Source organism: Sander vitreus, chromosome 9 (genome assembly GCF_031162955.1).
Source record: "Sander vitreus isolate 19-12246 chromosome 9, sanVit1, whole genome shotgun sequence".
NCBI lineage: Eukaryota > Metazoa > Chordata > Actinopteri > Perciformes > Percidae > Sander > Sander vitreus.
Window position 1 is genome coordinate 10,755,184 of NC_135863.1, and position 14,643 is coordinate 10,769,826.

General features: G+C 43.4%; 1 protein-coding gene across 3 annotated transcripts in view; it reads right to left on the minus strand.

Annotated features, from left to right (window-relative positions):
• Nucleotides 1-277: 277 nt before the first annotated feature.
• The window catches only part of arid3a (AT-rich interactive domain 3A), a 61,187-nt gene continuing 46,821 nt past the window's right edge, over nucleotides 278-14,643 (minus strand). For 2 of the 3 annotated variants that reach the window (XM_078258708.1, XM_078258711.1), the window contains exons 5-9: nucleotides 12,908-13,091; nucleotides 4,033-4,280; nucleotides 3,194-3,472; nucleotides 1,980-2,069; nucleotides 278-1,482 (exon numbers count right to left, since the gene is read on the minus strand). In XM_078258708.1, coding sequence (XP_078114834.1) covers nucleotides 1,349-1,482; nucleotides 1,980-2,069; nucleotides 3,194-3,472; nucleotides 4,033-4,280; nucleotides 12,908-13,091 — 935 coding nt within the window. In that variant the 3' untranslated portion in view covers nucleotides 278-1,348. The remainder of the gene's footprint in view (nucleotides 1,483-1,979; nucleotides 2,070-3,193; nucleotides 3,473-4,032; nucleotides 4,281-12,907; nucleotides 13,092-14,643) is intronic. The other variant, XM_078258712.1, reaches the window with a different exon arrangement.

A 14,643-nucleotide genomic window follows, 5' to 3' on the forward strand; every position in this document is an offset into this window, starting at 1 on the left:
ACGACTCCTGTGAATTTAAGACAGGAAATTGCAGTTTTCCTGCCTCACTCCTGATCCCTGAAGGGCTTTATCTACAAATACAGACATGCATCTGACCTTAAGACAATCACTCCACTAGAAGGCCAAGTTAGAAAACAAATTAAAATTAAAAATTGATCTTTCCGCAGAGAAAGACGTTAAATACATTGCTCTGTCAAGAGATTGTACAAAGCGATGAGCTGACGGACACCTGAGAACAATCAGAAACGTGTATTATTCAGTATAACAGTATAACAGTTGGTGCCACAAGTCCAGCATATTGAGATGCATCGAGCAGGGGAAAAAAAACCTCAAGAAAGGCTTTAGTTCATTTTCCCCACCTGACCTTACTTAGAAAACAGCGATTTTGAACACTAACTTGACAAACCACCTGGAAGATTGGCACAGATATACATTAAACTGGCCTTATGTCAACAAGCAGGTAAGGATTTTAGATCAAAATGAGCCAGCTGTCTCAGGAAGAAGACTGCTTGAATTCATCAGCTACATAGCACTCCAGCTAACTCGCTACTGACGAGACTCTGGTAGCAATAGATAATAGATAAAATGTGTGAAAAAGTGAACCAATATTCTTTTTTCCATTTGTGTTTCACTGGAGAATCTGTGGCATGCCGCAGACAGGCATCGGACTCTTCCAAATAGGGATCCAAAATGGCTGCCATGTGAATAAGGTTTTACACAAAATGAGGTCACAACGGTAAATTGTCATATGCCCTAACGAAACAACATATACCTTTAAAGCTTTTCTGATTTAAAATAGAGGCTATTCATATTTTCTTTTTATAGAATTCTAAATATATATATTTTTTTTCCTGCAGTGATGGGATTGGTAAAGATTTAAATGATAAAACACAGTAAAGAGAATAACAATAATGACAATGAAAAGGTAAAATAAAATAAACAAAATCTCTCCCCTAGAGGATAAAACATTGCTGTCAATCAGTAGCTGTGTTTGTGTGTGTAAACAGTGCATTAACCTCCTAGTTATTACCTTCTCTTTTGTTCTCCAAAAATCTGTACATTTAGCCAGAAATAAATAATTTACAGGTTGTGCATACATACTTGTTTAGCATATACTGGCTCTCAGTTGAGATATTCTTTTTTTTCCGAAATCATTTTGGCTATGAAGAACAAAAGAGGTGAGTTGGTGAGTGAAAACCTGAGATAGTGTACTTCAAGTGATCGGAGTTTCAGTTTGTGTCTTTCTGTACAGTTGATGGTTCTTTTTGGCATAGATTATGTAGAAAATGAGGTTGATTTTTGGCTTTACTTAGCGTGGTAATTAAAAAAAAAGAAGGGGAAAGGCCAGTTAAGACAACAGGTTGCTGGAGGTTGAGGTTGAGGTTGAGGTAGGTGTGTTCTGCTGCTGCTGTGGAGCGACACGACTGCTGACCGTCTTGTTGGAGACGGACGATCCTGCTGCTGCCTGAGCAAAAAGAACGCCTGGACAGAAAAAAGATACAACAAATGCAAAAAAAAAGGTTAGAATACAAAGTTTTCCCGTTTAATTTTGTTTAATTTTAAAATAAAGCTTAAAGGACTAGTTAAAATGTGCTTTCTTTCCAAGATTGGTCAACACTTTATTTACTTTCTTTCTGTGAGTTAGATGAAAAAAAAAGTTCTCTGTCCTCTGTGCACACGGTAATCATTGAAGGCGTTTTACGAACTCCTCGCTTGTCCTGTCGGACCCTAGTGTCTGGATAGTAAGAGGACAATGTTAAGAGGGATTTTCTTACGAAAATCAATATGAAACTAGAAAAGTGAGTGGGATACAAATTTTAAAAAGTGATCCCCAGTGGAAATTACCAAACCTGGTAGTCATACTGTGACAAAAAGACTAAAGGGATTTTTTTTTTTTACAATATGGGTACTTTAAAGTAAAGTACATATTTACTAAGAAGAAAGCTGGACTTCCTGTGCCACATGACAGCGATACTCACCAGTGTACACCACTCCATTGAGCTCCACTGACATACTGATGCTGCTTGTGCCGTTTGTGGTAAGGTTCAGGGCCGAGTCCTGCCTGCTGTCTATAAGAAAGACAAACCACAAAGTAGAGCCGTGATAAATAAAACTGTAATTGTATTCAGTTTAAAGACTACAAGATGTCTTTGTAACACCAGTCCACAGTTGACTTCTCCCTTAACTATCTACGAACCAAAAGAGCAACTCAAGAACACTACTCACTGACAGCACAACAATTGTGTGAATTTGCAAAAACCATCCAATTCTACATTTCTCTGAAATCACCTGTATTTTCAATACTGAGAAACAGTTTGCGTGTTCAATCAGATAGACATCAACCAACACAAACTCTGCTATAAGATCTAAGTGTCTGATAGCAGAAGGGAATCCCAGCTCAGACAAAGACACACATGTACTGTATATGTATACATGCTGCTTCTATAAGCTAAACAGGTCAACATATAACTGTTGTGGGTTACTTCCTCACTGTTGGGTACTGTGGTTTGTGGTAAAATGACAAAAGTGTATTGAGATACTAACTGCCAGGAAGAGGGAGAGTGTGTGAAATACAGGGCATGTCAATTCTGGGATAAAACAATGAAATGTAAAACCCAGAGCAGATGTGATGTGGTAATAATCAATTGTTTTGTTTTTTATTGCAGATTCTTATAACATTTTCTTCAGAGGTAGATCTCTCTGGAAGATCATACTTTGTGCTGACTGATTATTAATATTAATTCTTAAATTAATATTGATGTCTGTTGAACCTAATGACCCTGTTTCTATCTGCTGCCTGGCACTCTGCTGGAAATAGATGGCCAAGTATGAACTTTCTTAAATTCAACAGCGATAAAAAAAAATTTATATTATGTTGTCAGACCAAAGTGATATCTACTTTAATCAGAACAAAAGTCATTGATCATAGATTTGGAAATTACTGTTGAAGTTAACATCAGTGTGTTCTTCTGTGAATCTTCTGTGAAAAAGAACCTCTAAAGTTCAACCTTTTGAGCTCAGCAGATGTAAGAAAGCTTGTTCACACTTTTATCTTATGTTGATTTGATAGTGGAAGAATTTCCACAGGGGAGCACAGCACTTCTTCATCTGATGTGAAGAATCATGTCTGACTGGTTGTTTTGTTCTACTCATGTTAGCTGAATATATCAGAAACTGGCGGTGTGTTCAATACCTTGGTTATTGATGCGGATGTTCATGGGTATCTGAGCGGTCATGGCCAGCAGGTTGTGTTGCAGAGCTCTCTGCAGCAGTCGGTGGTGTTCCTCGGCCGACAGCGCCATCTTTTTCTCTGGTGGTTCGCCGGCCTCCAATTTGTCCCTCAGCTGCTCCAGAGCCGCCATCTGAGCTGCCTGAGCTGCCGCTACCTGCACAGCAGCCACCGTGTGGCCCGCAAGGCCCGCTGGCAGACGAGCCACACCGAGCCCCGGCAGCGGCTGGCCTCCTTCCTCTTCTGGCCAGACACCACAGAGAGGAAGAGAGGGGGCAACTTCAACTCAAATACAACTGAATATGATGTGTTATCCAGGCAAAATATTAAATATGTTACTCCCAGACAACACTGACAGAAAAACAGCTGGTCTGAGATACTACTGTATGTTACTGTGAATTAAGATCTCTTAAAGCAGAGAGGACAGCAAATTAATTTCTATTAAATGGGAAAGATGAAGATTTGAGCTTCCTACTCAAAAATGTTCACCACATCTGCTTCCTAGCAGTAAATAAATGATATTGCTTTGAAACTCAAGGTTTGGTAACATCTGAATTTCACAGAGGAACTATCTCCAGTGATATGAAGGATTGATATTTTCATTTAAAAATGATACAGACAAGTTGGAATCATTTTTAACACATTTCTTATCACAATTTTGAGCAATGTAAAAAAAAAAAAGATTACAAAACCAACAAAAAATCAACAGTCAGTCTCTCAAAATGAACTCTTTCCTGCTTTCCAGTCTTCAAACATCGACTCCAACAGTTAACCCATGTAATGTGTTGTGAGTGTATTCTCACCTTTCTTGATCTTCTGGATGGGGGTAAGCGAGGCCCCGTTGGTGCCAACCGTCAGACCTATACTGGCTGAGGAGAGCTTCGGTGAGGAGAGCATGGTGGGCGTCCCGTTGGGCGAATAGGTAAAGAGGGAGCTGCCAAAGCTCTGTCGGCGGCCCTCCCGCCGATTACTGTCGATGGCTGCCTGGAGCTCGTTGGGGTTGCTCAGACTCCTCTTATCACATTCGTATGGGTACAGGTACTTCATGTATCTGAAAGGAACACAGTGTATTTATGTTTCACTAAAGGCCTGTTAGCATATAGACCAGGTTGAAATCACAAAAATGTGCCTAAATAAAACTCCTCAGGGATTTTTTAGTAAAAGTTGGCAAATAGACTATTCTAGGGGTATTTTTTATGCTGAATCCATTTTTGCTGTTTGCCAAACTGTATCTCTTACGTGAAACTCAGTAGAGTGTAAAATCCAAGATGACCACCTCATATGCAAAAATGAGCAAATTTGTCAGCACTGGCGCAAAGATAAACTGTTTTTATTGTGCTATACCATTTATTGAGTAAAGGAAACAAACTGAATAGTCAGAACAAGTTAGTCATTCTGTCTTACAATATTTCTGGTAAACACTGACCTGTTGTTTTGTGTATTGGAGTATGTCCATGTAAGAACATCAACATCATGCTGCTGGCAGCAAAAGGCCTTAAACCATCCATCCTATTACATTATGTTAAGAGTGTTTATTACTTTTCAACATTTACATGTCCATGTAAACAAGTTTAAGGACTGAAATGTCACCAAACTAAATTTTCTTTTGGTTTATTTCTGCAAAAGATATTCCCAGAAAGATTGGTTGTAAATACTAAGAATTGAGACAAATTAACACCACTAACATTAGCTTTGAACAGATAAAGGAAATAAACACAGTAAACTTGGCCTAAAATTACCTTATGAAGTTGGACATTACATTAGCTGAATAATAACTAAAACATGAACTGCATGGCATATAAAAGTTATAGTTATAGTTATAAGTTAAATGTTATTTAAACAATGGTACGACAAGATTCTCCAATATGATCACAACGCCATAGAGCAGTTCTCTTATCCAGTTCAGCAATTGCTACATTCTGCATCACTTGCATTTGCATGCAACAAAGCAACGCAGACAAGACTTTTTACATTTATATCGTGCACTCATACATCTTGAGGCACAGCTGCAGCTGATCAATTCCAGACAGTACTCTGGGACTGGAGGAAGTGACATCAAGATGGGCAGCAGCATAGAATCTTCCAGTCTCCACCCCATTGTCTCTGGCGGAGGAAGGACAGGATACCGCTTGTTTGCTTGGCGCCACAAAGCAGTTTGGTAATGTGCTCGACAGATGGCTGAACGGCCAACCAGTGATGCACTGTCGTTTCACCACTGGTTGGCCGTTCAGCCATTCTTGACTCTGGTCAGGGTCCACTTCATTGAATGGTTGGCCAGTGCGTTTTACAACAAAGTTCCTTTCATCAAATTCTTCCTGGACTTCTGGGGGGAGTTGATGCATCTCGCTAATGTAGAGTGTTCACCAACGAGCATAGTTGGTGTGCCCGTATGTCATGAAGAAAGGAATCATTCGCTGGAAGGAATGCAAGTGCAATTTCCAATTGCCTTCTTGTTGAGCACGAGTGAACATCAACAAGATCTCCACCATCTCCATGTAGCTCCACCAAAATTTGAAGTTCGGATTCATGTTTGATATCTCAAAAGAAGACAAAATATTAAGGAACTCTTTGGTAGCCAGGAATGTGAGTAGATCTTCAATGTCTTCACTGCTTGATTTCCCTTCCAGCGTCTGCTTCAGAGCATGATTTTCATTTTGGATGAAGTTCATGAGTTTTGGAATTAGGATTCTCCACATTGCTTGGATCGTGATTTTATGTGCACGCATAGCCTTGGAGTAAGACTTCCCTTTGCCGAGGATGACTTGTTCTGCTGTACCCGGACCAAAAAGTCCACTTTCAATCCATGCTTGCATCAAAACAGACGATTGCATGTGTTTGCTAATCACCTTCAGGAAGGGTAGAGATGTGTGCAGGCCACCCATTCTGATGATCAGAAAATCCTGATATTCATCTTTTTCCCATTTGAGTTCCATAAGCTTACTGTAAAGTGCTTCGTCAACTGTAAGGACCACGTGTTGTTGACCAAGTGCTGTTGCAATGTGCCTGCATCTCTGTATTACTGTGTTGAGTGTGTCGAGTTCATGGGCGGGAGCTTGTACAATTGGCATATAGCCAATACTTCTGAGTTGGTTGTGCTGATTGTCTGATTGAAATTGGTTCAACCTGTCTTAATATCTGCATCTTGCCGTTTGACAAAAAACGCAAAGTCCTTGGAAAGTGCTACACGTGCTGATGGTCTTCAGAAACACTAAGAACATTTCTTTGAGTGTCCATCCATCCATCTTCATCCGCTTATCCGGGGTCGGGTCGCGGGGGTAGCAGCTCCAGCAGGGGACCCCAAACTTCCCTTTCCCGGGCCACATTAACCAGCTCCGACTGGGGGATCCCGAGGCGTTCCCAGGCCAGGTTAGAGATATAATCCCTCCACCTAGTCCTGGGTCTCCCCCGAGGCCTCCTCCCAGCTGGACGTGCCTGGAACACCTCCCTAGGGAGGCGCCCAGGGGGCATCCTTACCAGATGCCCGAACCACCTCAACTGGCTCCTTTCGACGCAAAGGAGCAGCGGCTCTACTCCGAGCTCCTCACGGATAACTGAGCTTCTCACCCTATCTCTAAGGGAGACGCCAGCTACCCTCCTGAGGAAACCCATTTCGGCCGCTTGTACCCTGGATCTTGTTCTTTCGGTCATGACCCAGCCTTCATGACCATAGGTGAGGGTAGGAACAAAAAACTGACCGGTAGATTGAGAGCTTTGCCTTCTGGCTCAGCTCTCTTTTCGTCTAACGGTGCGATAAATTGAATGTAATACCGCACCTGCTGTGCCGATTCTCCGACCAATCTCCCGCTCCATTGTCCCCTCACTCGCGAACAAGACCCCAAGGTACTTGAACTCCTTCACTTGGGGTAAGGACTCATTCCCTACCTGGAGAAGGCACTCCATCGGTTTCCTGCTGAGAACCATGGCCTCCGATTTAGAGGTGCTGATCCTCATCCCAGCCGCTTCACACTCGGCTGCGAACCGATCCAGTGAGTGCTGAAGGTCACAGGCCGATGATGCCATCAGGACCATATCATCTGCAAAAAGCAGCGATGAGATCCCCAGCCCACCGAACTGCAACCCCTCTCCACCCCGACTACGCCTCGATATCCTGTCCATAAATACTACAAACAGGATTGGTGACAAAGCGCAGCCCTGGCGGAGGCCAACTCTCACCTGAAACGAGTCCGACTTACTGCCGAGAACCCGGACACAGCTCTCGCTTTGGTCGTACAGAGGTGGATGGCCCTGAGAAGGGACCCCCTCACCCCGTACTCCCGCAGCACCTCCCACAGTATCTCCCGGGGCACCCGGTCATACGCCTTCTCCAGATCCACAAAACACATGTAGACTGGTTGGGCATACTCCCAGGCTCCCTCCAGGATCCTTGCGAGTAAAGATCTGGTCCGTTGTTCCCACGACCAGGGCGGAATCCGCATTGTTCCTCTTCAACCTGAGATTCGACTATCGACCGAACCCTCCTTTCCAGCACCTTGGAGTAGACTTTACCGGGAGGCTGAGAAGTGTGATACCCCTGTAATTGGCACACACCCTCTGGTCCCCCCTTTTTTAAAGGGAACCACCACCCCAGTCTGCCACTCCTTAGGCACCGTCCCAGACTTCCACGCAATGTTGAAGAGCGTGTCAACCAAGACAACCCCTCCACACCCAGAGCTTTAAGCATTTCTGGACGGATCTCATCAATTCCTGGGGCTTTGCCACTGTGGAGTTGTTTAACTACCTCAGCAACCTCCACCAGGGAAATTGATGCCAATCCCCCCCCTCATCCTCCAGCTCTGCCTCTACCATAGAGGGCGTATTAGTCGGGTTAGGAGTTCCTCAAAGTGCTCCTTCCACCGCCCTATTACCTCCTCAGTTGAGGTCAACAGCGTCCCCATCCTTACTGTACACAGCTTGGATGGTTCCCCGCTTCCCCCCTCCTGAGGTGGCGAGCGGTTTTCCAGAAGCACCTTGGTGCCGACCGAAAGTCCTTCTCCATGTCTTCTCCGAACTTCTCCCACACACGCTGCTTTGCCTCTTTCACGGCAGAGGCTGCAGCCCTTCAGGGCCCTTCGGTACCTTGCAACTGCCTCCGGAGTCGTCTGGGATAACATATCCCGGAAAGACTCCTTCTTCAATCGGGACGGCTTCCCTGACCACCGGTGTCCACCACGGTGTTCGTGGGTTACCGCCCCTTGAGGCACCTAAGACCCTAAGACCACAGCTCCTCACCGCAGCTTCAGCAATGGAAACTTTGAACATTGTCCACTCGGGTTCAATGCCCCCCCCCCAGCCTCCACAGGGATGCACGAAAAGCTCCGCCCGGAGGTGTGAGTTGAAAGTCTGTCGGACAGGGGCCTCCTCAGACGTTCCCAATTTACCCGCACTACCCGTTTGGGCTTACCAGGTCTGTCCAGAGTCTTCCCCCACCCCTGACCCAACTCACCACCAGATGGTGATCGGTTGACAGCTCCGCCCCTCTCTTCACCCGAGTGTCCAAAACATATGGCCTCAGATCAGATGAAAGCGATTATAAAATCGATCATTGACCTTTGGCCTAGGGTGCTCTGGTACCAAGTACACTTATGAGCATCCTATGTTCGAACATGGTGTTCGTTATAGACAATCCATGACTAGCACAGAAGTCCAACAACAAACAACCACTCTGGTTTAGATCAGGGAGGCCGTTCCTCCCAATCACGCCTCTCCATGTGTCTCCATCATTACCCACGTGCGCGTTGAAGTCCCCCCAGCAGAACTATGGAGTCCCCAACTGGAGCCCCATGCAGGACTCCACTCAAGGTCTCCAAGAAGGCCGAATACTCTGAACTCTTGTTTGGTGCATATGCACAAACAACAGTCAGAGATTTTCCCCCCCACAACCCGCAGGCGTAGGGAGCGACCCTCTCGTCCACCGGGTTAAACTCCAACGTAGCGGCGCTCAGCCGGGGGCTTGTGAGTATCCCCACACCCGCCCGGCGCCTCACACCCTGGGCAACTCCGGAGAAGAAAAGAGTCCAACCCCTATCCAGGAGTATGGTTCCAGAACCAAGACTGTGCGTAGAGGTAAGCCCCACCAGATCTAACCGGTAGCGCTCCACCTCCCGCACAAGTTCCGGCTCCTTCCCCCACAGAGAGGTGACATTCCACGTCCCCAGAGCCAGCCTCTGCTGCCCGGGTCTGGTCCGTCGAGGCCCCTGACCTTCACTGCCACCCATGTGGCAGCGCACCCGACCCCAGCGGTTCCTCCCACAGGTGGTGGGCCCATGGGATGGAGGGATGTCCGCCACGTAGCTTTTTCGGGCTGTGCCCGACCGGGCTCCGTGGCAAACCCGGCCACCAGACGCTCGCTGACGAGCCCTCCATCTGGGCCTGGCTCCAGACGGGGGCCCCGGGCTTCCTCCGGGCAGGGTCACTTCATCCCTTCCTCGATTTTTCATAGGATTTTTGAATCCTATGAAAATCCTGAGTGTCGTCTTTTTTATTTTGAGCAGCTTCATCATCATGATTCACTTGTAAGAGACCCTGTCCACCAAACATTAAGCGAAGGAACATGAAGAGGCTCTCTGGAACGCATGATATCATTTCCTCTTCGCTTACTACAAAACCTTTGTATGCTGGTTGTGCAAGTATGTCATTTCTCAGTTTTAATGCAGCATGGATCAATTCCATGAACCATTCAGGGGTCGTGTATTTTGGTATCAGTGAATGTTCTTTAGGTTCTGATAGCAGGGTTGTAAAGGGACATGTCCAAATTCAACTGGAACAAGCTGAATTTCCCGCTCTAGGTTGATGAAGTCATATGTATTCCTTATCCTCTACTTTGTGCAGCTGCTTTTAGTGTCAGAAGGCCCTGTTCTGTCGCATTGTATAGCTCATCTTCCAATGACATTGACCGGTCAGGCTTCAAACTACACACAGCTTCCATAATGGTGATCTTATAATCTGACCAACTTCATTGGTACAATTCCACAACTGGAAATATTTTGTGTCGGTTCATGTCGCTCTTTGGATATAGAAATGAATTGTAATGAAAAATAGGATGTGTGGAAATAACTGCAGAAAGTAATAGAAATAGAAAGTAGAATAACAAACCTCTTGGATAACTCCAAACTCAATTCACACACTTCATGATCCAAAGACAATAGTATGCATGCGACTCCAAACAAGTGACTCTTGCATTCTAGATATTCTATTTGTCCATTTGAAATATAAGGATAAAAACATATTTTCATGACTACAATGAGAAATAATGCAATTATCATTGTCACAGACAAGTATCTTAATTCCCACCTAAATAAACTTTCTATACTCGTTAATTGATGTAAAGTTTAAAAATATGGAATTTCCTGACATTTTAGAGGTCATCTTGGAGTTTGCGCTCTACTGAGTTTCACGTAAGAGATACAGCTTGGCAAACAGCAAAAATGGATTCAGCAGAAAAAAATACCCCTAGAAAAGTGTGTTTGCCAACTTTTACTCAAAAATGCCCGATGGTGTCACATTATCTGAAAATCAACCTAGTCTAATAGGGATGTCCTGAGCTTTAACCTACTGGTGAAAATGTCAACTAGTTCCTAAAACTTGAATACATACAAAGCTTTAATTTAAAACTCTTGGGATGGTTGGGATGAACCTTTAGTCAACTTAAAGGGATATTTCAGTTTTCTATGCTACTCAGCATGTAAATACAGTTGTGTTATGTCTTCTAAAAAATAACCCCTAATGATGGCTACACCACTTCTCCGCACCCTGCACTGGCTGCTCGAATCCAGTTCAAGACACTGCTACTTGCCTACTGTGCTGTGAATGGCTCTGTCTATCCTACATCCAGGACATGGTCAAACCATACGCACCAGCCTGTCCATGTAAGGTTATGATTATTGTGAACACTAGCAATAGCTGAGTGAATGTTAGCTGTGCTAAGTTTGGCAATAACGGCACAGAAGCAAAGCAATGTAACGTAACTACTATGGACGACACATTAGGCAGGGGTAACGTTAGACCAGCAACTCCCATGTTCTGTGAGGTGAAATAGATATATAGATAGATAGATAGATAGATAGATAGATAGATAGATAGCACTTTATTGTCCATGTACACGGAAATTTGTATTGCAATACAAGCTCCAACAATCACAACAACCTAAAAACAAGAGCTAAAAACATAGAGGCATCAATAAAACATAAATAGATACTTAATTAATATGAGGGGGGCCCTGCCCTGCAAGAGTGGTCTTAAATAGCCATAAATATATATAATATTACATTATATATAATGTTTTTGTCAATGGAGTCTGGTAGATTTTAAGAGAGCAGTAACTGCTTCAGTTCCCTGTTGGAAAGGGCCGTCTGACGGCAAGGTAAAGCGGTGAAAATATTCTAAATATAGCATAAGCTTAAACTTATTTAGATTTTTTTAGGTGGTCCTTTTTTTAGATGGCTAAAATATGTTTTGCTGGTAACCCACTCCACAGCAGTACATATCGCTCTATTAAAAAAAACACCACACTTCTTTGACACCTTGCAGAACCCTGGAGATGCTATCGCTTCCTTGATCAGTTAGCTAGTTAGTTAGTGTTATTGTGTGACTTTGGTTCGTGTTATTGTGACTTTCAGATCTGACCTATCATGGCATCCAAAGCAGTATGGCATCCAAAGCATTGCTTAGCTCCTGCCTAGCATTGCTTCTCCAACAGTGTTGGGTGTAAGTTACAGTAACGCAACTACTTTTTCGGTTAAAAGGTAGTGTAAAACGCTACTACTGAAAATTTGGTAACGAAACGTAATTCCTTTTTCAATTTGGCGCAACGTTACTTTTCCCAGGGACAGATTTGACAGCGACACTGCCTTCTCAGCTGCGCGCACACAAGCTCCACACAGGACACCAGTCTGCAGTGTAGTTCAGACACTTCACTGATAAACCATAGATTGGCTTTATGGTCAAAGATAGTTTTTGTAAAATTAACTTCAGTCTCTGCCACAGACCCCTGCTTTTAAAAGTAACGTAAAAGTAATGAGTAAAGTAAAAAGTTACTTTCCATAGGGGGTAACTAAGTAAAGTAATGGATTACGAGCAGTAACGAGCAAACACTACTTTTTAAAAGTAACTTCCCCAACACTGTTCTCCAAACATAGAGCTGTGCGCAATAAAAAAGCAACTCTACTGGAAAGCCACACACAAAAATTCACTCGCCCTTTAATCATACAAGATATCGAGTGATTGACAATAACTAGATGTGATAGAATAATTAACTAAGTAACGGCACAAGAATCTTGAACATGCAGGTCCCATTCTCGTTAGAACTGATCTGCGGTGCAGCTAATAAGGAGTGAGAACATACTGCAATCTGAACAAACTAATGACTTGAAACACATGGGTTAATTGGTCAAACGAAATGGTTTTTGACATCTGATAGCCAGCAGCGCCACATGCATGAAATCGCTTAGCAGAACAAAAAGATCATGGGTATGAGAGTTGTGGCCGACTATAGAAACACAAATCAGTTGTGTTATTGATCTCTGAGCAAAGCAACCAAAACTGTGAAATAAAATAGCTACTTGTAAGTTTTGTTTACAGACCCTTGTGGCTCGTAACTGAATCCAAACAAACCAAACACACCAATGTAACTGAGTAACATTTCAGCTACAGTACAAAGTGTGTGTGTGTGTGTGTACTGACTGTGTGCGGAGGGTGAAGGCTGCACTGGTGATTGAAGTAGGCAGGTTGAGTCCCTTGGTGATCTCCCTCCACAGTTTCTTGTTGATGACCTCCACCAGGCCGCCCTTCTCTGTCACCAGCATGTAGAGCATGTACAGATCCAGAACCTGCTTGGCCATGATGGGAATACGATTCACTGGGGTTCCTGTAATAACACACACACAGAGGGGAAAGTTCATCCAGAAATAATAAAAAAACACTGTCATGGCAGGAGACTTCTTTTCATGTCGACAGAAAAATGCTTCTTGCTGGGAATCTTTGGGGTTTGACACGTTTGAAAAGACCATTTTACCAGCCAATTAGGACTGATGGTGAATTATGGTGCTGAGGTATAATAGTTTACTTACCACCCTGCATGCTTGACATTTATTTACCTAGGCCATGAATTGTTGTCGTTCAACGAACAAGTAGGCTGGAGGATCTTTTGATTTTCTTTTCTAACTTTGACAACACACACACTCACAGCAAGGAGCAGACCAGCGAGACCCTTCATTGTCTCCCGACCCATGACAGATCAGACTTTAATGTGCTTCTGATGACATGGGCACGTCCCTTCCTACCTGTCTAATCTCCTTAAACCTTGTACTCGAATCAGGAGTCTCCGCTATCCGAATATATTGCTCCTGTCTATCCCCAGAGTTAAAAAAAAGAAGAAAAAAATGTCAGCAGACCACAGGGCCTTTAACTATCGGGCCCCCTTTCTCTAGGAATAACCTCCCTATGGACATCAGACTGTTTCTGTTGAGGCCTTTAAATCCAAACTCAAAACTCATCTTTTTGCCTTGACTTTCAAGTAGTTGCTCATTCTTTCATTATCCAGCTTGTGGGTTGGTCTCAGTCTCAATGTATCATTTTAAGGCCAGTAGTCCTGCCGACCAGAATAATATTCATTTGTCATTTGTGCCCCACAAGCTCTCTCTCTCTCTCTCTCTCTCTCTCACACGCGCGCTCTCTCTCTCTCTCTCTCTCTCTCTCTCTCTAATTTAATTTGCTTTATTGGCATGTACAAAAAAACATGTTGCCAAATTTGTGATTCAGCCATAAATCTATCTCTCTGTTTGTTTCATTCTTCTATCTGTGTGAATGATGTGCTTCAGTTTTGCCTCTTGTGCGTTTGTGTAGCCTGTCCTCTTTCCAGGTTACATGGTGAACTCTTTTTCATATATGTCATTTGGATTGTCTATATTGAAATTGTATTACATTGGTCTATTCTGTACACACAACATCTATGGCACGTCTGTCTGTCCTGGGAGAGAAATCCCTCCTCAGTTGCTCTTCCTGAGGTTTCTTCTATTTGTTTTTTGCTATTTTGTCTATGGGTTTTTCTTTATGCGACGTGTGAGTCGAAAGGGACAGAGGGTGTCGTATGCTGTAATTTATGATTTGGGATATTGGGATATATAAATAAAATTGACTTGACATGAGCTTCAGTCCATTACATTTAGTTTAATTTTAACTAATTCAATTTAAAATTGATCTTGTTAATGTTACTCAACCTGACAAAGTTTTCTTGTCTTCAAACTAGAGATGACATGCTTGTTAGTTAATGAAAAAACAAGTATGAGACAAAATGCCTTGGGGCAAGACCTAATCAATACGTTCAATTTTGAATTAAGCTGTGACAAATGTCCTTTTTCCCAGCAAGGAAAATCAAAGGCTTTATCAATCTTTTAATCAAGTTATATCCATTTAAACAC